This window comes from Pongo pygmaeus, chromosome 20 (genome assembly GCF_028885625.2).
Source record: "Pongo pygmaeus isolate AG05252 chromosome 20, NHGRI_mPonPyg2-v2.0_pri, whole genome shotgun sequence".
NCBI lineage: Eukaryota > Metazoa > Chordata > Mammalia > Primates > Hominidae > Pongo > Pongo pygmaeus.
This window is the reverse complement of record NC_072393.2, coordinates 43,201,775-43,228,618: the sequence shown is the minus strand read 5'-3', so window position 1 is coordinate 43,228,618 and position 26,844 is coordinate 43,201,775. Positions and strand designations below refer to the sequence as shown.

General features: G+C 40.9%; 1 protein-coding gene across 5 annotated transcripts in view; it reads left to right on the top strand.

Moving 5' to 3' along the window:
• LOC129019596 (zinc finger protein 573) overlaps positions 1-25,330 on the top strand; it is a 47,919-nt gene extending 22,589 nt beyond the window's left edge. For all 5 annotated transcript variants that reach the window (XM_063657658.1, XM_054462515.2, XM_063657655.1 and 2 more), the window contains one exon: positions 16,635-25,330. In XM_063657658.1, coding sequence (XP_063513728.1) covers positions 16,635-18,337 — 1,703 coding nt within the window. In that variant the 3' untranslated portion in view covers positions 18,338-25,330. The remainder of the gene's footprint in view (positions 1-16,634) is intronic.
• The last annotated feature ends 1,514 nt before the right edge of the window (positions 25,331-26,844 follow it).

The window sequence follows — 26,844 nt, the reverse complement described above, 5'->3', positions numbered from 1 at the left end:
TAGTGCTGCAATAAACATACATGTGCATGTGTCTTTATAGCAGCATGATTTATATTCCTTTGGGTATATACCCAGTAATGGGATGGCTGGGTCAAATGGTATTTCTAGTTCTAGATCCCTGAGGAATCGCCACACTGTCTTCCACAATGGTTGAACTAGTTTACAGTCTCACCAACAGTGTAAAAGTAATTTTTAAGGCAGGTTTTGCAAAACAGAGCGAACTAATTGGGATGGGGCTGAGTTTATGACATCATAATTTTAGTGTGGGCTGAGCACAGTGGCTCACGCCTGTAATCCCAGCACTTTGGGAGGCCGAGACAGGCAGGTCACAAGGTCAGGAGATCGAGACCATCATGGCTAACACGGTGAAACCCCGTCTCTACAAAAAAATACAAAAAATTAGCCGGGCGTGGTGGCAGGCACCTGTAGTCCCAGCTACTCGGGAGGCTGAGGCAGGAGAATCACTTGAACCCGGGAGGTGGAGGTCGCAGTGAGCCAAGATCACGCCACTGTACTCTAGCCTGGGTGACAGAGCGAGACTCCGTCTCAAAAATAATAATAATAATAATAATAATAATAACAATAATAATTTTAGTGTGGTAGGCAGTGAGAGGTGAGATACTTGGAGCCTTGATGAGTAAGCAATGGCCTTAAGAGGTGATTGTGTTGGTTTCACTTCTCAGTAACCCCCATTTTTCCATTTTTGGTCATCCTTCTGCTTGAGATGGAAGATAAACTTATGTGGGAACGCTAGTTCAGATGTACAGTGCTGTTTGATGTATCATTGTGTTTTAAAAAGTTTTCCCTCATGGTTATTCTAATCGCCATACATTTCATATTTTTGTATTCCTTTTGTTGGAAGATAATTTGTTGGCCCATTCGATGGGACATATATAGTAGCATTGCTATATATATGACTATATAGTAGCATTTTATTATTTTATAAATGAGATTATATATTTTATATATATATAAAATGATATAGTAGCATTTTATTATTCTGGAGATCACACTTTTGAACAAACGTATTTAGGGAAGAATTGCGATCACAGTTTATAGTCTCCTAAATCAGGAGCCAACAGAGGCCAAATTAAAACAAAAGAACAGATTCCTTACCGAATGCAAAGAGCCATTATAGCTAGATAAGTGGGGGCATTCTGCAAGTTTCCTAATGTTATTGCGACTCTGTTTTTTGAGTCGTTAATATTAGTAATATTAAAGATTCCACAGAGGCCTCTAGTGATATAACATTCTTCCCATAAGACAGCACATAAGCCTGCCCCCTTAGACCAGCATTGCATCTAAAGCAGCTCTCTTTTGAGTGACCATGCCTGCAATTTTACGCACCTCCGTTGAGGAGTTCTGTGCTTTAATCCCATGATCTTAATCTACTATTTCTGAAACTGTATGTACAATTCTTAACATTTTTCAGGCCTCATAAAGCATAACATGAAGAGGTTTGGGGGAAGAAGGAGATGGCAGAATTTCCCTTCAACAGTTAAAATTCTTTAAGTGGCATCAGGCCCACTTTCTCTACTTGAATTAAGTGATCTAAAGATCTCTTATTCTGAGAAAGGAAGTTGATAGGCCAACATCGGTCCTAGGTAAAATAAGGATCAGTTTACTGAGATATAACAACTCCGTGCCCACTTCGCAGATAGAAGCCAACAGCCTTTTCACAGTATCAGTCATTAGGAGACAGCGAGACATCTGTTTTCCCTGCAGGCTTTCCCGAAGGGTCAGTGGTGGCATAATATAGGTTAGCGTGTTAACCTAAGTGAAGGAGCACAGGGTTGAGCCCAAGTAGTGGGCTTTTCTTACAAGATTTATAAAAGTGATTAATTTCCTCATGTTATTCTTTATTTCATGTATTAGGAAATTTGCCTTTTATTCTTACTGCATTGCCTCATTTAACTGTTTTTTTTTTGCAAAGAACCATTTTGCAGTTATTTTATATTTTTCTAAATACAGTAAATCATTTTTGCTCTGATTTTACCAATGCCTCTTCTGTTGCATCAATTTATTTTCTTTCTGATTTTGAAATTTGTGAGTCATAATTACTCACTTATTTTCATTCTTTTTTGATCTCTTCAGCATTTAAGGCCATAGATTTTGCTTTGAGCACAGATTTTGCTGTTCTATCTCGTTATATAATGTTTACACACTTATAATTTTAGTTTATTTTGGCCCCTTGCTTCAGGTCAATTAAAATAGAGTTATTTTACTTCATGTAATAGAAATTGTTCTCTGATACTGCTATAAATTTCCAGTGGTACTATGTTCTTGTTAGAGATTAAAGTCTGTGTTCCTAATTCTTCAAGAACTTGTTGAAATGTCAGCTCAACAAATTGTTGGCGCTCTATGGGATTAGATTTCCATGAATGCTCTGAGGTCAATGTTTTAAGTATTCTTTGTCCACTTGAAATAAAGTTTATTATCAGAGATAAGCATTGTAATTAGATTTCATCAGTGCTTATTTAGATTTATTCCATTGGGCCGGGCGTGGTGGCTCACGCCTGTAATCCCAGCACTTTGGGAGGCCGAGGTGGGCAGATCAGGAGGTCAGGAGATCGAGACCATCCTGGCTAACACAGTGAAACCCTGTCTCTACTGAAAATACAAAAATTATCCAGGCATGGTGGCAGGGGCCTGTAGTCCCAGCTACTCGGGAGGCTGAGGCAGAGGAATGGCGTGAACCTGGGAGGCGGAGCTTGCAGTGAGCTGAGATGGAGCCACTACACTCCAGCCTGGGAGACAGAGAGAGACTCCATCTCAAAAAAAAAAAAAAAAATAGATTTATTCTATTGATTTGAGACTGTCATTCTTTACCTCTAATTAGTTACTTTTTATTTTTAGAAATCTTTTAGTTCTTTTTCTTTGAAAATTGATTTGATAGTAGGTGTTGTCGTGTGGCTGTTCCTAACTTTTAAATTCATTGTTATTTCATTGTTTAATATTATGGAGTGCCATTTGGTCTGTTTTCTAATTTGTGCCCTTAATTCCAAATTTTTTTATATCGAGTTTAAGATACCTTTTTTTAACCTTTGCCTTCTGTACCGTTTCTCATCATTCTATTTTAGAGTCTTTTTTTTTTTAATGAAATCTAGAAATGGATTTTTTTTCTGGAATGCAAGCAAAAGCCATTTAATAGAGACTTTCACATTTTTACATTTATTGTATGACAATTTTTGGTTCTTTTTGTATTATGCTTTCTGGTTTCATCATTTAAAAAATAATTCACTTTGTGTTCTATGTTCTTTTCTTTTCTTTTCTTTTTTTTTTTTGAGATGGAGTCTCACTTTATCACCCAGGCTGGAGTGCAGTGGCATGATCTAGGCTCACTGCAACCTCTGCCCCCCGGGTTCAAGCGATTCTCTTGCCTCAGCCTCCCTAGTAGCTGGGATTATAGGCACCTGCCACCGCACCCAGCTAATTTTTGTATTTTTAGTAGAGACAGAGTTTTACCATCTTGGCCAGGCTGGTCTTGAATTCCTGACCTTGTGATCACCCACCTCGGCCTCCCAAAGTGCTAGGATTACAGGAGTGAGCCACTGTGCCCGGCCATTCTTTTCAATTATTTGATATACTGGCTTTAAATGACACTCTTTTCCATGGAATATTATACAAATTGACCGTACAACATTCATGGATGTTTGTCCCCAAATCAGCATTTTTACATGAATTACTTCTTTAGACATTCTCCCAACTTTTCTAGGAACATGACTTTTATCTTTTACTCCCTTTTATGTATCTGACATTGTGGTCGCTGTATGTTCCCAGTTCTCCATTTCCCGGCTGTTGATAATGACCAAAGAGCCTGCCAAGATGAGATCATGAGAAATATATTGTGAGAGTTCTTGTATATTTAAACTATTGGCTATTTTTGTAGTTGAAAGATACTTTGGATATCAAATTCTTAATTCATCTTACTTTTCTTGAGAACTTCATACCTATTGCTCCTTTACTTTCTGAGTTTAAATAACACTAAGTGTAACTCTAATGCCCACTGGATATTTCCTCCCTTCAAAGTGACTTGATCTTTTTGCCTGGCAACTTTAAAAATTTTTTTGTTTTTTGAAGTCATAGAACTCTAGTAGTATGTGCTTTAAATGGACCATTCTAGTTAGTTTTCCTTGGTATACATAGTGGCTTTTTAATATATAATTCATGTGCTGATAATGTCCAGAAACTTTTCTGGAGCAATATCTTAAAATGTTAATAATCTCCAGTTCTTTTTGTTTTTATTTTGAATACCATATATTTCCATTTACAAATATACTTTTTCTGCCTGTCTTTTATAGCTACTGTTTTCTCTTTAAAAAAAAAAATGTACTGTGATAAATAAGATCTAGTATTTGATAGCACAACAAAGTGACTATAGTCAATAATAATTTAATTATATATTTTAAAATAACTAAAAGAATATAATTGGATTTTTTGTAGCACAAAGGATAAATACTTGAGGTGATGGATGTTCCATTTACCCTGAAGTGATTATTACACATCGTATGCCTGTATCAAAATATCTCGTATACCCCATAAATATATACACCTACATTGTACCCACAAAAATTAAAATAATAATAAAATTTTACTGTGAAATATAACAATTTTGCATGAATAGATGTACACTAATATATAACTAAAATATATACTACAGGTGTGTGCCACACTCCCTGCCCCAACCCCAGCTGATTTTTTAAAAAAATTTTTGTAGAGACAAGGTCTTGCTTTTTGGCACAAGCTGATCTTGAACTCCTGGGCTCAAGCAGTCCTCCCACTTCAGTGTCCCGAAGTGTTAGGATTACAGACATGAGTTACCACACCCAGCCTGAAATAATTTTAGACTTAGACAAAAGTTACAAAAATTATGCCGTTCATATGCCATGGCTCATACTTGTAATCCCAGCATTTTGGAATGCTGAGACAGGAGAATTGCTTGAGCCCAGGGGCTTGAGACCAGCCAGCTTGGGCAACATAGTGGGACCCTGTCTCTACAAAAAGTACAAAAATAAGCCAGGCATGCTGGCATGTGCCTGTTGTGCCAGCTACTCAGGAGGCTGAGATGGGAGGATGGCTTGAGCCCTGAAGGTTGAGGCTGCAGTGAGCCATGATCATGCCACTGTACTCCAGCCTAGGAAACAGAGCAAAATCCCCATCTCTGAAAAAAAGAGAAAAGAAACCTCATACACATTGCCAGTCATTCCCTATCCTCTCACTCTCAGCCTCTGGCAACCATTAATCTCCTCTGATATCTATAGATTTGCTTGTTCTGCATATAAAAAAGGAATCAAGCAACATGTGGCCTTTTGCGAATGACTTTCTTTCACTTAGCATAATGTTTTTGAGTTTCATCCATATAATAGGAGGTGTCAATACTCATTCTTTTTTTTATGGCTGAATAATATTCTATTCCATCCTATTATTTCTTCTGTTGCTGTGCTTTTGATTTTATTATCTAGGAAACTTTTGTAATCCAAGGTCATGACGATTTACTTCTATGTTATCCTCTAAGTTGGTAGTTTTAGCTCTTACATTTAGGTCTTTGATCCACGTTGAGTTAATTTTCATATGTGATATAAAGGATAGATGCTCAGCTTCATTCTTTTGCATGTGAATATCCAGTTGTGCTAGCACTATTGCTAAAGAGACTCCTTTGAATTTTGTTGGCACCCTTTTTGATAATGAATTAATCATAAATTTGAGATATATGTAAGTGTATGTGTGTATATATATATACACACAGTCTTTCTGTCTATATACTGTACTATATACTATATACAGTATATATACTGTACTATATACTATATACAGTATATATACTGTACATATACTATATACAGTATATACTGTACATATACTATATGCGGTATATATACTGTACATATACTATATGCAGTATATATACTGTACATATACTATATACAGTATATATACTGTACTATGTACTATATACTATATATACTGTCTATATACAGTACTATATACAGTGTATATACTGTCTATGTACAGTATATAGACAGTATATATACTGTCTATATACAGTACTATATACTGCTTGATTTACTGTAGCATTATAAAAAATTTTGAAGTCACAAAGTATGAGTACTGATACTTGAATTCTTGTCTTTCAAGATTGTTTTGGCTATTCTGAGTCTTCTATATTCACATATGAATTTTAGTTCAGCTTGTCATTTTCCACAAGAAAAAGGCAGTTGACTTTTTTTTTTTTTTTTTTGAGACTGGGTCTTCCTCTGTCATCTGGGGTTGGAGTACAATAGTGTGATCTTGGCTCACTGCTGTAATTCTCCTGCCTCAGAGTCCCAAAGTGCTGGGATTACAGGCGTGAGCCTCCGCGTCTGGCTAAGGTATGTTTTTTAAAAATTTATATAAATACTCTTTCACATGGAGGAGGTTTGCTTTTTTATACAATTGCTAAAATTTTTCTTAGGAATCATTCTTTCTGCATGTATTAACATAATTCATACGATTTTTTTCCTCCATTATTCTGTACTATGTTGAATTCTGTTACTTGACTAACCTTGCATGCTGGACTCCAATTTGGTCATCATGTGTTGATATTTTATGTCTTATCAATTATATCTGAACTTTTAATGTTTTCTTTAGGTTTCATGAGTGGGATTGGATTGCAATTTTTTTTTTCATTATCCTTCCTAACGTTGGATGGCTGGGCGCAGTGGCTCATGCCTGTAATCCCAGCACTTTGGGAGGCCGAGGCAGGCGGATCACTTGCAGTCAGGAGTTTATGACCAGCCTGGCCAACATGGTGAAACCCTGTCTCTACTAAAAGTACAAAAATTAGTGAGGCATGGTGGCACGGGCCTGTAGCCTCAGCTGCTCAGGAGACTGAGGCAGGAGAATTGCTTGAACCCAGGAGGCGGAGGTTGCGGTGAGCCGAGATCGTGCCACTGCACCGCAGCCTAGGCAACAAAGGGAGACTCCATCTCAAAAAAATAAAATAAAATAAAAAATAATGTTGGATGTAAGTGTTTCATTAGCTTCATACATGTGTTGAGGGAATGTACCCTTTTACCGCCTCTTAGAATGTCTGAAGAAACGCTCCAGAAAAAAACATCTGAAACTTCAGTTTCCATTGTGCTTTTTAAAAACTTATAAGCAAATTACGTAATGCTTATAGAATTGTCCAAGTTTTCTGTGTGTTGATTTTGCAGTAGCCACTTTTTAGAGTTTTATGCATTTCAAGCAAGTTAGTAACATGTTTTTATCCTAATGCCATCTTACTGTGTTTGTGCAGTGTGGAGAGCTATAGCTGAGGTACCTGGTAGCACTCCTAGGTTGGATATTGTAGCATTTACTTTTTTCTTCATCAGTGTTGAGAGAATTGCATCAGTAACATTAGTTTGAAATAAAATATTTGCCGTTGTGGCTCTTCTGTGGTATTTGTGAACTCCATTTTTTAAAATTACTGGACTTTTGTCTTATTTTTGTTTATTTTGTTGTATTTTCCAGCTTCTTGTGATGAATATATAGGTCACCAATTTTCAAATTTTCTCCTTTTCTCATATATATTTACATCTGCTTTATAAATTGTTTTTTCTACTTCTTTCATGCTATCAAATATAAATGGATATATACTATTATTTGGTTCAAAATAATTTTATATGGGAATTTAGGTAATATCTCCTTAAATTCTGGGTTGCTGTTTCCTTCCTTTCCCCATCTTTTTATTTTAAAAATCATCAAGCCAAGTGAGAATATTTTAAAAATATATATTTGTGTATATATGTATGTGTGTGTATGTGTATAATGTATAATATATAATATATATACAGTTAATTACCTTTCACATAGATTCATCTTTGGTTATTAACATTTTACCTTACTTTTTCTCTGTATATATGCACCTTTCTTCTTGGCTCACTTGATGGTAAGTAGCAGTTGTCATTAAATTTCACCTCTTAACTATGTACATCTCTTAAGAATAAAGACATTCTCTTTCAAAGTCACAATATTATTATAATAGTAATGTAGTCTTATCTACTATAGAATCTATACTTACATTTGTTATGCTGTTTCTAAAAATGTCATTTATAAAATGTTTCCAGGATCCATTGTGTATTCATACATTGCATTTAGGTCTTAGGCTTTTTTTTTTTTTTTTTGAGACCGAGTCTCGCTCTGTCGCCCAGGCTGGAATGCAGTGGTGCGATCTCGGCTCACTACAACCTCCGCCTCCTGGGTTCAAGCGATTCTCCTGCCTCAGCCTCCGAGTTAGCTGGGACTACACAGGCACCCGCCACCATGCCTGGCTAATTTTTGTATTTTTAGTAGAGATGGGGTTTCACCATATTGGCCAGGCTGGTCTCGAACTCCTGACCTTGTGATCCGCCTGCCTTGGCCTCCCAAAGTGCTGGGATTAAGGCATGAGCCACCATGCCCAGCCAGGTCTTAGGCTTTTTATCTTGGTGTTACCTTACTACATTTTCCCCTTTGAGTTTGGCTTTTTTGAAGTGTCTACTCCAGTTTTCTTGTGGAATGTCAGATTTATAGGTTTGATGGTTTCCCCTCATGATTAGAGTAAGATTAAACATTGTTTGCCAAGAATATTGCAGAAGTAGTGTGTAATGATCGTTTTTGTTTGTTTTCTTTTCTCCACCAACCAACCAAAGACCACTGGTAATTATCTTTTTTTAAAATAACTTTTTAATTTTAGAATAATTTTAGATTTACAAAATTTACAGATTTACAAAGATAATACAGAGATTTCCTGTATACATCTCTCCCACTCTCCACCATTGTTAACATCTTACATAAAGTATGTTTGTCAAAACTAGGAGACTGACATGAGACTCTCTATTGGGATTTCACCAGTTTTTCCATATAGCTCATATTTCTGTTCCAAGATGCATCCAGTTAGGGGTACCACATTGTATATATTTGTCTTATCTTCCAGTCTCTTCTGTTCTGTGACAGTTTTTTCTGCTTTTCTTTGTTTTTCATGACTTTGACTGTCTTGACAGACCATGCCAGTAGTGTTCTCCCAATCCAAGTCTGTTGGATTTTTGTAATTAGGCTGGAAGTAGTAGTTTTTAGAAAGACTGTAACAGCCGGGCGCGGTGGCTCATGCCTGTAATCCCAGCACTTTGGGAGGCCGAGGCGGGCGGATCACGAGGTCAGGAGATCGAGACCATCCTGGATAACACAGTGAAACCCCGTCTCTACTAAAAATACAAAAAAATACCCAGGCGTGGTGTCAGGCGCCTGTAGTCCCAGCTGCTCGGGAGGCTGAGGCAGGAGAATGGCGTGAATCTGGGAGGCAGAGTTTGCAGTGAGCAGACCAGCTTGGGCGACAGAGCGAGACTCCGTCTCAAAAAAAAAAAAAAAAAAAGAAGAAAGACTGTAACAGAGGTGAAGTATGCTTTTCATCACATTACATCAGGGGTACATGACATCCATATGACATCACTGGTGATATTAACCTTTATCATTTGGCTAAAGTAGTGTCTGCCAGGTTTCTTCACTCCAAATGTACTATTGTTTCCTTTTCCATTCTCTATTCTTTAGAAACAACTTGTTAAGTCTAGCCCACCCTGGGAGCAGGTACATAGGAGTTGAAATTAAGCTTTACATTCCATAGAGTTTAATATCTAATATCTAGATTCTTCTATAAGACATATTTGTTTCTTCTCATTTATATCAGTGTAGACTCATGTATATTTGTTTTATACTTCAAGGTAGAATATTACATTATTTCTTTTGCCACCCATACTGTTTCAACTTCAGACATTGATAGCTCTTTTAGGTTGGTTCCTATGTTCATTTAATACCCTGATCCTTCTGTTTTTTGAGGACTTCTTTCCTGGTACTACCTTCAGGTTCATTTTGTTTTCTCCCTCCCGTGGTCCTGGAATCAGCTGTTTCTCCCAGGAGCGTGGTTCCTTTTAGTGGAGAATGGGATTTAAAAACCAAGGTCAGCTGGACACAGTGGCTCACACCTGTAATCCCAGCACTTTGAGAGGCCAAGGCGGGCGGATCACGAGGTCAGGAGTTTTTAAGACCAGCCCGGCCAACATGGTGAAACCCCTTCTCTACTAAAAATACAAAAATTAGCTGGGCGTGGAGGCGCGGGTCTGTCCGTAATGCCAGTTACTTGGGAGGCTGAGGCAGGATAATGGCTTGAACTCGGGAGGCAGAGGTTGCAGTGAGCCAAGATCGCACCACTGCACTCCAGCCCGGGTGACAGAGCAAGACTCCGTCCCAAAAAAAAAACAAAAACGAGGTCTGGGTAATGGATATATGCACATTCGCCGATGTATGCTTACATATATTAGTAATTGTCTTTCTGTCTATCCATTTGTATGCATCGAAGCTAAACATGAGTTCATACTGATGTCTCTGACTCTCATCCAGTACTACAAAATGTATTCTAATCTTCCTGTCTTGTTTATCTGTAACTTTTTACCCTGACAGCAAGAAAACTGGCTCTCCCCGTCCACCATTTATTTATGTACCTGTTCAACTCCAGTGTACATGTAACACATTTCTGAGTTGTTAACCTGTACCCCCATGAGCATCAAGTTTACTCACTTGAGTAGTGTTTGTATATACTTCCTTTAGTGTATGGCCTTATAATTTTCAGTCAAAACATAATTTTCCAAAGTTTGTTATTTTATCATATCACAGTGCACTTTGTTCAGTATATTGATTACCTACAAGCAGTATATAATTACCAAATATATGTTGTCTAGTTATCTTTGCAGTATTGATTTCTAGCATAAAATTTTTTTTTGTGGTCAGACTACATACTCTATATGATCTTGATCCTTTGAAATACATTGAAACTTGCTTTATAGCCCAGTATATGGTCAGTTTTTAGGAAAAATATGTGTGTGACTGGAAGGTAACTGAGCTCTGCAGTATTTGAATTGTATCTATGAAGTTCTGGATCTTTATTGATTAAATGTTCCACTCAGACTTTGGATTGTCTTTGCTTAATCAGACTTTGGATAATTTGTTTTCTTTATTTCATACCATGTTAATAGAGAAATACAGAATTATTTATAACCCTTATAAATAAATTATTTATAACATTAAGAAATCCTCTATGTACATTGTAGTTCATTAGAAAATAGAGATGGTTATAACTGCTTTCAAAACATTAAAATCTTGTCGAGTGTGGTGGCTCACGCCTGTAATCCCAGCACTTTGGGAGGCTGAGGTGGGCAGATCATTTGAGTTCAGGAGTTTGAGATAAGCCTGTCCAACATGGTGAAACCCTGTCTCTACTAAAAATACAAAAATTAGCTGGGCGTAGTGACAAGCACCTATAATCCCAGCTACTCCGGAGGCTGAGGCAGTAGAATCCCTTGAACCCGGGAGGCAGAGGTTGCAGAGCTGAGATTGTATCACTGCACTCCAGCCTGGGCAACAGAGCCAGACTCCATCCTACCACCCCCACCCCCCAAAAAAATTAAAGTCTTGGCTGGATGCAGTGGCTCATGTCTGTAATCCTAACACTTTGGGAGGCTGAGGCAGACAGAGGCGAATCACTTGGCACCAGGAGTTTGAGACCAGCCTGGCCAACATGGTGAAACCTCATCTCTACCAAAAATACAAAAAAATTAGCCAGGCATAGTGGTGGGCGCCTGTGGCCCCAGCTACTTGGGAAGCTGAGGCACAAGAATCGCTTGAACCTGAGAGGCAAAGGTTGCAGTCAGCCAAGATCACACCACTGCGCTCCAGCCTGAGTGACAGAGCATTTTCTTTCTTTAAGTATTTCCTGGCTGGGCACGGTGGCTCACGCCTGTAATCCCAACACTTTGGGAGGCCAAGGCGGGCACATCACGAGGTCAGGAGATCAAGACCATCCTGGCTAACATGGTGAAACCCCGTCTCTACTAAAAATACAAAAAAATTAGCCGGGCGTGGTGGCAGGTGACTGTAGTCCCAGCTACTCGGGAGGCTGAGGCAGGAGAATGGCATGAACCTGGGAGGCGGAGCTTGGAGTGAGCCGAGATGGTGCCACTGCACTCCAGCCTAGGAAACAGAGCGAGACACCATCTCAAAAAAAGTGTTTTCTTTTTCTTTTTTTTTTTTTTTTTTTTTTGAGATAGGGTCTTGCTCTGTTGCCTGGGCTGGAGTGCAGTGGCGTGAACATAGCTCACTGCAGCTTTGGCCGCCTGGGCTCTAGCAATTCTCCCACCTTGCCCTCCCGAATATCTGGGACCACAAGTGCACGCCACCATGCCCAGCCAAGTTTTTCATTTTTTTTTGTAAAGAAGAGGTCTTAATTGTGTTGCCCAGGCTGGTCTTGAACTCCCGGGCTTGAGTGATCCTCCTGCCTCGGCTTCCCAAAGTGCTGGGATTATAGGCGTGAGCCACCACTCCAGTCCCTGACTCTGTTTTTGATGTTTAACTGCTGATGACTCCTCTTTTTTTCCCCCTTCTGTCTACTTCTGGGACAGCTGGTAAAAAACCTAGGTGCTCCCTCCTTCGCATTCAAACCATGTGAACACCATGCCATGAGCAGGAACACTCAGCCCAGCACCACGCCCTAACCACCATGCAAACTCCAAGCAGCCTCCTTTTCCTAATCTCTCAAGTAGTTTTATGACCGGCTTGGGAGCTGCTCTGCTCTCTAGAAAGCCTCATGATGAGAGTTATAAACCTTTTCATACCTTTTTGGTGTATCTGTGTGACATCACTAGTCTTTTTTTTTCCTTTCTTCTAAAAAAAAAAAAAAACGGGATACATGGATACATGTGCAGAACATGCAGGTTACATAGGTATACGTGTGCCATGGTGGTTTGTTGCATCTTTTGACCTGTCCTCTAAGTTCCCTCCTCTCACCTCCCAGCCCCCAACAGGCCCTGGTGTATGTTATTCCCCTCTCTGTGTCCATGTGTTCTCATTGTTCAACTCCCACTTACGAGTGAGAACATGCGGTATTTGGTTTTCTGTTCCTGTGTTAGTTTGCTGAGAATGATGGCCTCCAGCTTCATGCATGTCCCTGCAAAGGATGTGATCTCATTTCTTTGTATGGCTGCATAGTATTCCATGGTGTATATATGTACCACATTTTCTTTATCCAGTCTATCATCGATGGGCATTTGGGTTGGCTCCAAGTCTTTGCTATTGTAAATAGTGCTGCAGTAAACATACATGCACATGTGTCTTTCTAGTAGAATGATTTATATTTCTTTGGGTATATACCCAGTAATGGGATTGCTGAGTCAAATGTATTTCTGGTTCTAGATCCTTGAGGGATTGCCATACTGTCTTCCACAGTGGTTGAACTAATTTACATTCCCACCAACAGTATAAAAGTATTCCTATTTCTCCACAGCCTCACCAGCATCTATTGTTTCCTGACTTTTTAATAATCGCCATTCTAACTCGTGTGAGATGGTATCTCATTGTGGTTTAGATTTGCATTTCTCTGATGATCTCTGATGATGATGTTGAGCTTTTCTTCATATGTTTGTTGGCCGCATAAATGTCTTCTTCTTTTTTTTTTTTTTTTTTTGAGATGGATTCTCATTCTGTCACCCAGGCTGGAGTGCAGTGGCTTGATCTCGGCTCACTGCAACCTCTGCCTCTCGGGTTCAAGTGATTCTCCTGCCTCAGCCTCCCGAGTAGCTGGGATTACAGGCACCTGCCACCATGCCTGGCTAATTTTTTTTGTATTTTTAGTAGAGATGGTGTTTCACCATGTTGGCCAGGCTGGTCTTGAACTCCTGACCTCGTGATCCACACGCCTTGGCCTCCCAAAGTGCTGGGATTACAGGCATGAGCCACCGCACCCAGCCAAATGTCTTCTTTTGAGAAGTGTCTGTTTATATCCCTTGCCCACTTTTTGATGTGTTGTTTGGTTTTTACTTGTAAATTTGTTTAAGTTCCTTGTAAATTCTGGATGTTAGACCTTTGTCAGATGGGTAGGTTTCTCCCATTCTGTAGGTTGCCTGTTCACTCTGATGATAGTTTCTTTTCCTGTGCAGAAGGTCTTTGGTTTAATTAGCTCCCATTTGTCAATTTTGGCTTTTGTTGCAATGGCTTTTGTCATTTTTGTCATGAAGTCTTTGCCCATGCCTACGTCCTGAATGGCATTGCCTAGGTTTTCTTCTAGGGTTTTTATGGTTTTGGGTTTTACAGTTAAGTCTTTAATCCATCTTGAGTTGATTGTTACATAAGATGTAAGGAAGGGGTCTAGTTTTAGTTTTCTGCATATGGCTACCCAGTTTTCCCAGCACCATTTACTGAATAGGAGATCCTTTCCCCATTGCTTGTTTGTGGCAGGTTTGTTGAAGATCAGATGGTTGTAGATGTGTGGTGTTATTTCTGAGGTCTCTTTTCTGTTCCATTGGTTTATATGTCTGTTTTGGTACCAGTACCATGCTGTTTTGGTTACTGTAGCCTTGTAGTATAGTTTGAAGTCAGGTAGCATGATGCCTCCAGCTTTGTTCTTTTTGCTTAGGATTGTCTTGGCTGTACGGGGTCTTCTTTGATTCCATATAAAATTTAAAACAGTTTTTTTCTAATTCTGTGAAGAATGTCAATGGTAATTTGATGGAAATAGCATTGAATCTATAATTTACTTTGGGTAGTATGGCCATTTTCATGATATTGATTCTTCCTATCCATGAGGATGGAATCTTTTTCCATTTATTTATGTCCTTTCTTATTTCCTTGAGCAGTGGTTTATAGTTCTCCTTGAAGAGGTCCTTCACATCCCTTGTTAGCTGTATTCCTACGTATTTCATTCTCTTTGTAGCAATTGTGAATGGGAGTTCATTCATGATTTGGCTCTCTGCTTGTCTATTGTTGGTATAAAGGAATGCTTGTGATTTTTTCACATTGATTTTGTACCCTGAGACTTGGCTGAAGTTGCTTATCAGTTTAAGGAGTTTTTGGCCTGAGATGATGGGGTTTTCTAAATATAAAATCATGTCATCTGCAAACAGAGACAACTTGACTTCCTCTCTTCCTATTTGAATACCTTTATTTCTTTCTCTTGCCTGATTGCCCTGGCCAGAACTTCCAATACTGTGTTGAATAGGAGTAGTGAGAGAGGGCATCCTTGTCTTGTACTGGTTTTCAAAGGGAATGCTTCCAGCTTTTGCCCATTCAATATGATATCGGCTGTGGGTTTGTCATAAATAGCTCTTATTGAGATATGTTCCATCAATACCTAGTTTATTGAGAGTTTTTAACATGAAGGGATGTTGAATTTTATCAAAGGCCTTTTCTGTATCTATTGAGATAATCATGTGGTTTTTGTCTTTGTTTCAGTTTATGTGATAGATTATGTTTATCAATTTGCGTATGTTGAACCAGCCTCGCATCCCAGGGATGAAGCCAACTTGATCATGGTGGATAAGCAACACAGTGAGACCCTGTCTCTACACATAATTTTAAAATTAGCCAGGTGTGGTGGTGTGCATCTGTAGTCCCAGTTACTTGAGAGGCTGAGGTGGGAAAATCGCTTGAGCCGGAAGAGTACAAGGCTGCAGTGAACTATGATTGGGCTATTGTACTTCAGCCTGAGTGACAGAGCAAGACTCTGTCTTGATGATTGATTGATAGCTAGATGGATGGATAGATAGATAGATAGACAGATAAAGATAGAGAGACAGACAGAGTTAGCAGGTACTGCCTTTCTAAAGAAAGAACATTTACCCTGAAACATAAAGGATGAGAAGGATTCAGTCTACAAAATGTCTAAGTCCAAGGACTCTTGAGCAGTTAAACAGTCTGTGGAAAGCATTAAGTGTTGGGGGAAGCTGTACAGTTGGCCCTTTGTATCTATGGGTTCTGCACTCACTGATTCAACCATCTTCAGATCAAACATATATTTTTAAATTGTGAGGGTACTGACCACATACAGACTTTACTTGTCATTATTTTCGAAGCAATAGTAGAACAGCTATTCACATAGCATTTACATTGTATTGGGTATCGTAAGTAATCCAGAGATGATTTAAAGTATACAGGAAGATGTGTATAGGTTATGTGCAAATATATGCCATTTTATATCAGGGACTTAAGGCGTCGGTATCTGGGTTGGGTTTTGGTATCTGCAGGAGGTCCTGGAACTGATCCTTCGCAGATACCAAGGGGCAATTGTACTATACTCTAGGTGTTGAAAAGAGGGACTATGATAGAGAATAGGAAGCAAAGAGTTGATGTTTTGACATGAGGCCTCCTAGGTAAGCAGCAGTCCTTGGAAAGGGATTTGTATTTTATTCTAAGAACAATGAAAAATCACTTGAGGAACTTAAAGGATGTATTCTTAAACACTGACCTGCATCTAAATCAGTGATAGGTTCAAAATAAAGATGTCAAGGTTTTTCTCCTCTCAGTTTTAATTCACTTGGTCTTTGATGGTGCCAATATAGCAGATTTGGAACAAGCTTGTCAAAGATTCTGGCCCCACCTAAATGTTACCTATGACCTCAATCAGTAATTTCACTATCTTACATAAACTGTCATACATCTCTGAACTCTTCTTGGCCTTTTTCAAATTTCGTAACCGTATTTTTGAATTCTGTATGCCATTCACTTATTATGAATGTTGGTTTTTCTTTGTTGCATAAAGTTTCTTGTTCTCTGGTATAGAAATACAAATTTTTTTTTGTTGTCTTCTTTTGTTTCAGATTTGGATTTACAGTGTGAGATAATCAGCTACATAGAAGTACCCACTTATGAAACAGATATATCCTCTACACAACTTCAGAGCATATATAAGAGAGAGAAACTCTATGAATGTAAGAAATGTCAGAAGAAATTTAGTAGTGGTTATCAACTTATTCTACATCACAGGTTTCATATTATTGAGAGACCCTATGAATGCAAAGAGTGTGGGAAGAACTTTCGTAGTGGCTATCAACTTACTCTACATCAAAGATTTCATACTGGTGAGAAGCCCTATGAATGTACAGAATGTGGGAAGAACTTTAGAAGTGGTTATCAGCTGACTGTGCATCAGAGACTTCATACTGGTGAGAAAACCTATGAATGTAGGCAGTGTGGGAAGGCCTTTATATATGCCTCACACATTGCTCAACATGAGAGAATTCACACTGGTGGGAAGCCTTATGAATGTCAGGAGTGTGGGAGGGCCTTTAGTCAAGGTGGACACCTTAGAATTCATCAGAGAGTTCATACTGGTGAAAAACCATATAAATGTAAGGAATGTGGGAAGACTTTTAGTAGGCGCTCAAATCTTGTTGAACATGGGCAGACTCATACTGATGAGAAGCCATACGTATGTGAGAAATGTGGAAAAGCCTTTAGAAGAGGTCACCAACTTATTGTACATCAGAGTGTTCACACTGGTAAAAAGCCATATGAGTGTAAAGAATGTGGGAAGGGCTATACCACTGCCTCATACTTTCTTCTACATCAGAGGATTCATAAAGGTGGAAAACCCTATGAATGTAAGGAGTGTAAGAAAACCTTTACTTTGTATAGAAATCTTACTCAGCATCAGAATATTCATACTGGTGAGAAACTTTTTGAATGCAAGCAATGTGGGAAGACATATACTACTGGTTCAAAACTCTTTCAACATCAGAAAACTCATACTGGCGAGAAACCCTATGAATGCAAGGAATGCGGGAGGGCCTTTAGCTTGTATGGCTACCTTAAACAACATCAGAAAATTCATACTGGCACGAAACGCTTTGAATGTAAGGAGTGTAAAAAAACCTTTACTTTGTATAGAAATCTTACTCGACATCAGAATATTCACACTGGTAAGAAACTTTTTGAATGTCAGGAATGTGGGAAGGCCTATAGTACTGGCTCAAACCTTATTCAACATCAGAAAACTCATACTGGTGAGAAACCCTATAAATGTAAGGAATGTGGAAAGACCTTTAGCTTGCATGGATATCTTAATCAACATCAGAAAATTCATACTGGTGTGAAACCCTATGAATGTAAGGTATGTAGAAAAACCTTTACTTTCTATAGAAATCTTACTCTACATCAAAGTATTCATACTGATGAGAAACCTTTTGAATGTAAGGAATGTGGGAAGACCTTTAGACGTAGTTCACACCTTACTGCACATCAGAGCATTCATGCTGATAAAAAACCCTATGAATGTAAAGAATGTGGAAAGGCCTTTAAAATGTATGGCTACCTTACCCAACATCAGAAAATTCATACTGGTGGAAAACCTTATGAATGTAAAGAATGTGGGAAGGCCTTCAGTCGTGCTTCAAACCTTGTTCAACATGAGAGAATTCATACTGGTGAGAAACCCTATGTGTGTAAGCAATGTGGGAAAACCTTCAGATATGGTTCAGCCCTTAAAACCCATCAGGGAATTCACAGGAGCATAAAAGTGTAAGACCATAAAGAGTACGAGCGCGCCATTCATCATCAGACAGTCCACACTGGTGAGAAATGATGGAATGTTAGTCTTATAGGTATGGCTTTAGCAATTGAGAGAGTTCAAAATGCAGTTCTTGCCACATTAGAAAGCATTTAATATCAGTCCTGTTTTAATGGAATATCTGACTATTCAATGGTAAATTAAGAAAAAAACAAAACAAAACACGAAACCCAGTTTCTTCACGCCTACAACATCCATGGCATGGATTTAAAAAAAAAAAAACTTATTAATTAAGGCCGGGCGCGGTGGCTCACGCCTGTAATCCCAGCAATCTGGGAGGCCGAGGTGGGCGGATCACGAGGTCAGGAGATTGAGACCATCCTGGTAACACGATGAAACCCCGTCTCTACTAAAAATACAAAAAATTAGCTGGGCGTGGTGGCAGGCGCCTGTAATCCCAGCTACTCGGGAGGCTGAGGCAGGAGAATAGCGTGAACCCAGGAGGCGGAGCTTGTAGTGAGCAGAGATCGCGCCACTGCACTCCAGCCTGGGCGACAAGAGCGAGACTCCGTCTCAAAAGAAAAAAAAAAACTTATTAATTAAAAGGATGACCAAAAGCCTTTCATACTAGATTTCAATGGCTGTATTACAAATTACCTCAAGCCTTAATGTCTTACCACAACAATAAACATCACTAATAGGTTCTGAGGGTCAGAAATTCGGAAGAGGCTTAACTGAGTGCTTTTGAGTTGGTTTTTCCATGAGCTTGCTGTCTTCCTAAGGCTTGTTGGGGCTGAAGGATCTGTTTTCCAGGTGGCACGCTCACACTGGCTGGCTGGCTTAGAGAGTGAGAGTGCCAGGAGAAAGCTGTGACTTTGGAGCTGTTTTTTGTTTGTTTGTTTATTTTTGTTTTTGTTTTTTGAGACAGGGTCTTGCTCTATCACCCAGGCTGGAGTGCAGAGGCATGATCATAGCTCACTGCAGCTTTCAACTTCTGGGCTCAAGCAATTTGGGTGGCTTCTTGAGCATATTTTGCATGACGTAGAAATATAAGCAATCTGTACTCAGAGTGCCAGTCATGGTGTTTTAAAAATATGCCCTCAAATTCTTTGAAACTCTACCCTTCAAACTTGAAGTCTGGCCAGGTGTGGTGACTCACGCCTGTAATCCCAGCACTTTGGGAGACCGAGGCCTAGCCAGGCATGATGGCACACGCCTGCAGTCCCAGCTACTAGGGAGGCTGAGGTAGGAGAATCGCTTGAACTTGGGAGGCAGAGGCGGCAGTGAGCTGAGATTGTGCCTCTGCACTCCAGCCTGGGCAACAGCATGAGACTCCATCTCAAAAACAAAAACAACAGATAAAAAAACCTGAAATCCAATTCCCCTCCCTTTGCATGTGAGCTGAACCTAGTCACTTGCTTCTAATGAACAGAATCTTCAGGATCGCCTTTCCCTGGTGCTCGTGCTCACTTGTTCATTCACTCTTGTGCAAATCCAGCCTCCTCTACCTAGGGCTTCTGCAGAGGCTGCTGACAGAACCTTTTATAGACGTTTCATTGATTGGTGATTCTCATAATTGTCACATTAGATATTGCTGGAGTCTTAACCAAGGGTTTTTAATAGTCATACTCTATCTGTTCTTTGGAGAACAGATAACCTGCTGTGAAATGCCCCCTCTGCTCCCTCTCTGAAATAATCATCGTGTTAATGTTGAGGCCATGCTTCCCATGGGCTGCCCCCAGCCCCTTTTCTGAGCACAACAGAAGTATTCATGCTAGTCAATTCTTATGAAACCCAGACCCTTCAGCTGGGGAACTGTGAATCAGCCAGACTTAAACTGTCTTCATACTGCCCCACGTTTTCATAGTTTTTCTACCAATCTTGCTTCATCCCTCTCCTTCAGAGTCATCTGTCTTGTACTATGGCCTGAAGGCTTTCACTGCCTTTCCTGGACCTCTTTTTCATTCATAGCCCCTTCCTTCCTTCTGATCTGATCTTGTTTTTTTGCTTTTCAGAGGATCAAGATGAACACATACCCTAAGGTTACCTACATACTGTGTTTCCCTAACAGTGCTCTGGATTTTATCTTTGTCCAGAGACCATTTCTGAAGTTTAGCATCATTTGCTTTCTGGAGAGGCTGGGAGTTTCCAAAAGCAAGTCCTGGTTCACTTCTGTTTAACAATCTTTTTCTAGCTTATCTTCCTTCTTGCACTTAAGCAACAAGAAGCAAGACACCTTCAACATTCTGCTTGGAAGTCTCCTAAGCTAAATTACCCACTTTTTTTGTTGCTGTTGTTTGTTTTTGTTTCTTAAAGACACAATCTTGCTTTGTCACCCAAGTTGGAGTGCAGTGGTGTGATCATAGCTCACTACAACCTTGAACTCCTGGGCTCAAGTGATCTGCCCGTCTCAGCCTCAGGAGTAGCTAGGACTACAGGTGTATGCACAACTACACCTAGCTAATTCCTTTTTTTTTTTTGGTAGAGATGAGGCCTCCCTATGTTGCCTGAGCTGGTCTCAAACTCTTGGTCCTCCTACCTTGACCTCCCAAAGTGATGGGATTATAGCGTGAGCCTGGCCCAGTTACACAGTTCTGTAGGTATTATTTTGTACTTTTCACAGTTACCACGTGCAGCAATGTTGCTTTCTGCTATTACATAACAAGAATCCCTTCCCCGCAGTCTCCAGTAACATTTTTCAGTTTTCTTTAAGCCCTTACTAGGAGCCTCTTCAAAAATATCCAGGTTTCTGCTAATAATATTTTCCAGGCCCTTCCAATTTCCACCCAGTTTGTCGTCCCAATGCCCCTCTGACATTTGTAGCTTTTTGTTTCAATAGCATCCCTTGTCTAGGTACCAAAATCTGTTATCTCATGCCACATTCCAAAGAACCCGAAGAATTAGTGGCTTAAAATGCCAATAAATGTGTATTTTTCTCACAGTTTCTGTGAGTCAGAAATTTGGGAGCAGCTAAGCTAGGCAGTTCTAGCTCCAAGTGTCTCAAGAGGTTGTGCTTATCTAAAGGCTTGACTACAGCTGGAGGATATGCTTTCAAATGGCTTAGTTCTGTAGCTGATAAGTTTATACTGGCAAGTCGTTTCTTCTCCCACGGGGCCTTGTCCATAAGCTGCTTGAGTGTGCTTGTGACGTGACAGTCAGATGTGATCCTTTTTATAATCTCTCTTTGGAAGTTAGTTCTGCCACATTCTATTTGTTCCCAGAAAATCACTAAGTCTGGCCTACATTCAATAAGAGAGGAATTAAGTTTCACCTTTGTTTTTTTTTTTGAAGGCAGGATCTTTCACTGTCATCCAGTGGAGTGCATATGGCTCACTTCAGCCTCAACCTCCTGGGCTTCAGTGATCCTCCTGCTTCAGCTTCCCGAGTAGCTGGGACTACAGGTGTGTGTCACCATGCCCAGCTAATTTTTAAATTTTTGGTAGAGATGGGGGTCTCACCAACTTGCCCAGGCTTGTCTCAAACTCCTAGGCTCAAGCATTCTTCCCACAGTGTTCCCACAGTGCTGAGATTATAGGCGTGAACCACCGTGCCCAGCCCACTTTCACCTTTTAAAGAGAGAAATGTCAAAACATTTGCAGACATATTTTTATTTTTAAGTCACCACACATGACACCACTCAATCATTGTTGAAGTCTCAAAAATTAGTACTAATAAACTAACTTGTTAATGTCACATATGCAATAGTGCTTTTAGCCACAGCACATGCCTTACCTGTCATCACTGCCACATAACTCCCTGTGTGTCGTTGGCCAAGATATTTATCATCTATGGGAATTATTTTTAAAGTATAATCAAGAAACCCAGGCATGGTGGTGCACACCTGTAGTCCCAGCTACTCAGGAGACTGAGGCGGGAGGATCGCTTGAGGCAAGAGTGTAAGACTGCAGTGCTCTATGATGGTGCCTGTGAATAGCCACTGCACACCAGCCTGGCTTTTTTAGGCCCCGTCTAAAAAGAAAAAAGGTACATAAGAGTCCTATTATGTGGATGTGGCCCAAATTATACTTGTCAAAACCTGGGAAGACTGTTTGGCATATAGCGCTATGCTCAATAAATATGAGCTTTTGGCCAGGCGCAGTGGCTTACGCCTGTAATCTCAGCAGTTTGGGAGGCCGAGGAGGGTGGATCACATGTCAGGAGATCGAGACCATCCTGGCTAGCATGGTGAAACCCCATCTCTACAAAAAATACAAAAAATTAGCCGGGCGTGGTGACACACACCTGTAGTCCCAGCTACTCAGAAAGGCTGAGGCAGGAGAATCACTTGAACCTTGGAGGCGGAGGTTGCAGTGAGCTGGGATCGTGCCACTGCACTCCAGCCTGGGTGACAGAGCGAGACTCTGTCTTAAAATAAATAAATAAATAAATATGAGCTATTATAGATATCGTCATTATTTGTGTTGCTGATAATTACTTTTTATGAAAGATTCTAATAGCATAATTAATTTAGAACAGCTTCTTAAAGCCACTCATCTATTATTAAATTTTGTATAATTTTGGAAATTAAGAATATGATTTTAGTGTGTCTAAAGATTTTGGCCAGGTGCAGTGGCTCACACCTCTAATCTCAGCACTTTAGGAAGCCAAGGCAGGCAGATCACCTGAGGTCAGGAGTTCAAGACCATCCTGGGCAACATGGCAAAACCCGATCTCTACTAAAAATACAAAAATTAGCCAGGTGTGGTGGCACACACCTGTAATCCCAACTACTCGGAGGGCTGAGACATGAGAATGGCTTGAACCCAGGAGGCGGAGGTTGCAGTGAGCCGAGATCACACCGCTACACTCCAGCTTGAGTGACAGAGCAAGACTCCGTCTCAAAAAAAAAAAAAAAAAGATTTTGCATATCTTGTTTTGTTTTGCTTTTGCTTTTTTTATTTTTTGTGGAGATGGGGTCTCACTATGTTGCCTAGGCTGGTCTCAAACCCCTGGCCTCAAGCAATCCTCCTGCCTTGGCTTCCCAAATTGCTGGGATTATAGGCGTGAGCCACTGTGGCTGGCCAAGATTTTGATAATAGCCAACAATTCATATTCTCTGTTCACAATTTAAGATAAAGTAGGAATTAATAATGGGCTATCAAGAAGTAAATTGTTCTCTTGGAGGTTTTCCCTAAATTTGAAATGTACATTTTAATTTAACATACAGAAAAATTGAAAGAATTGTTTAGTAACCCACCATGTATGTTTACATTCATGTTATTTGCTTTATCTTATGTCAGCTATTTTTATCTGCTTATGTATGGGTTATTTCTGTATCATTTGAGAGTAAGTTGTAGATATCATGGCACTTTGCCTTTAAATATATGTAAATTTCCTGGATAACTGTGATACTATAATCATACTGGAAAAACTTAAGAATTTCTATAGTGTCTTCAAATATGTGCCCAAAGTTTTTTTATAACTACTTATTTTCTAATCAGTATCCACTCTTGGTTAATTCATTGCATTTGGGATTTTTTTTTAATTTATTCTTTTTCTCTAGGATAATATCCCCACTTTTTCATGCTTTTGAATTTTTCTTTTTTTTCTTTTGAGACAGAGTCTTGCTCTGTCACTAGGCTGGAGTGCAGTGGTGCGATCTCAGCTTACTGCAACCTCTGCCTCTCGGGTTCAAGCAATTCTGCCTCAGCCTCTCAAGTAGCTGGGACTACAGGCACATGCCACCACACCCAGCTAATTTTTGTATTTTTAGTAGAGACAGGATTTCATCATGTTGGCCAGGATGGTCTGGATCTCTTGACCTTGTGATCCGCCCGCCTTGGCCTCCCAAAGTGCTGGGATTACAGGCGTGAGCCACCGCACCCAGCCTGAATTTTTCTTTTTTAAGTACCCAAAGAATGTCCCACATTCTTGATTTCTGCTTCACAGTATGATTTAACTTGTTGCTCTGTCCCTCATGTTTCCTATAAATTGGAAGTTATGTCTAGAAAATTCATTAGGTTGAGATTAGGTTGAGATTTTTGTCAAGAACATCTCAGGAATGATGCTGCAGACTTCTGAAAGCATATCAGGTTTTTACATGATTATTTATGCTACACTGTAAAGCTTGCTTAAAGAGGTAACTGTCAGCTCTCCATTGAACAATTCCATTTTGCATTAGTAATTTGATGGGTGCTACATTGATCCATTAATTTGAAAATATAATCCCTTTAATTCAGGAAACAAGGATTGAAACAAAAAGATGTCATTGTATTCATCTCTCTGTATAGCACATATGAACTGCCTGTTAAAGGCTAGACTATAAATCTGTGGATAGAAACAATGTTAATATATGAGGCTAGAAGAAAGGAAAACAAATATACCAATATTAAGAAAAAAGTAATAAAACTAGGTAAAGAGATTAATGATTAGGAAATAAAACTAGTTTTTATTCAGATCCTACTCCCTCCTCCCTCCCATTTTGTGGAACATGAGCTAAATCTCTAGACATAAGAAAAATTTTAAAAGAGCAATATGAAGAAAATGCTTTAAATTAAAAGTTAATTTTTGCCGGGCACAGTGGCTCACACCTGTAATCCCAGCACTTTGGGAGGCCGAGGCAGGTGGATCATTTGAGGTCAGGAGTTCGAGACCAGCCTGGCCAACATGGTGAAACCTCATCTCTACTACAGATACAAAAATTAGCTGGGCATGGTGGCATGTGCCTGTAATCCTAGCTACTTGGGAGGCTGAGACGGGAGAATCTCATGAACCCGGGAGGCGGAGATTGCAGTGAGCCAAGATCATGCCATTGCACTCCAGCCTGGGCAATAGAGCGAGACCCAGTCTCAAAAAAAAAGAGTTAATTTTTGATGTTTATACCAAAATATTTAGCAATCTCTAATGTATTTTGAGAAGGAATTATATTTGTAAAAGAATATAGTTTTTCAAAATGACATAAGTATTGTAGGAAATCAGAATTTTTAAAAGATGATTGAAAACAAGATGAGTTTCACTCATTAGGGTAAATGGAAAATTTCTGAGTATGATATCAGCAAACTCTAAGATTCTTTTTTTTTTTTTTTTTTTTTTTTTTTTTTAATTTCTGAAGTATTTATTGATCATTCTTGGGTGTTTCTCGGAGAGGGGGATATGGCAGGGTCATAGGATAATAGTGGAGAGAAGGTCAGGAGATAAACGCATGAACAAAGGTCTCTGGTTTTCCTAGGCAGAGGACCCTGCGGCCTTCTGCAGTGTTTGTGCCCCTGAGTACTTGAGATTAGGGAGTGGTGATGACTCTTAAAGAGCATGCTGCCTTCAAGCATCTGTTTAACAAAGCACATCTTGCACCACCCTTAATCCATTTAACCCTGAGTTGACACAGCACATGTTTCAGAGAGCAGGGGGCTGGGGGAAAGGCCATACATAGATCAACAGCATCCCAAGGCAGAAGAATTTCTCCTAGTCAGAACAAAATGGAGTCTCCTATGCCCACCCCTTTCTACACAGACACAGCAACAATCTGATCTCTCCTTCCTTTCCCCACACTTCCTCCCCTTCTCTTCAACAAAACCGCCATCGTCCTCATGGCCGGCTCCCGATGGTCGCTGTCTCTTCGGAGCTGTTGGGTACACCTCCCAGACAGGGCAGCCGGGCAGAGGCGCTCCTCACCTCCCAGACAGGGCGGCTGGGCAGAGGCGCCCCTCGCTTCCCAGACGGGGCCGCCCGGGCAGAGGCGCTCCTCTCCTCCCAGACGGGGCGGCCGGGCAGAGGCGCTCCTCACTTCCCCGACGGGGCCGCCCGGGCAGAGGCGCTCCTCGCTTCCCAGACGGGGCCGCCCGGGCAGAGGCGCTCCTCAGTTCCTCCCAGACTGGGTGGCAGCCGGGCAGAGGCGCTCCTCACCTCCCAGACGGGGCGGCCGGGCAGAGGCGCTCCTCCCTTCCCCGACGGGGCGGCCGAGCAGAGGCGCTCCTCACTTCCCAGAGGGGGCGGCCGAGCAGAGGCGCTCCTCACTTCCCAGAGGGGGCGGCCGGGCAGAGGCGCTCCTCACTTCCCAGACGGGGCGGCCGGGCAGAGACGCTCCTCACTTCGTCCCAGATGGGGTGGCGGCCAGGCAGAGGCGCTCCTCACCTCCCAGACAGGGCGGCCGGGCAGAGGCGCTCCTCACCTCCTAGACGGGGCGACCAGGCAGAGGCGCTCCTCACTTCCCAGACGGTGTGGCGGCTGGGCAGAGGTGCTCCTCCCTTCCCAGATGGGGCAGCCAGGCAGAGGCGCTCCTCACTTCCCAGACGGTGTGGCGGCCGGGCAGAGGTGCTCCTCCCTTCCTTCCTCCCAGACGGGGTGGCGGCCAGGCAGAGGCGCTCCTCACTTCCCAGAGGGGGCGGCCGGGCAGAGGTGCTCCTCACTTCCTCCCAGACGGGGTGGCAGCCGGGCAGAGGCACTCCTCACCTCCCAGACGGGGCGGCCGGGCAGAGGTGCTCCTCATCTCCCAGACGGGGCGGCCGGGCAGAGGTGCTCCTCATCTCCCAGACGGGGCAGCCGGGCAGAGGTGCTCCTCACTTCCTCCCAGACGGGGTGACGGC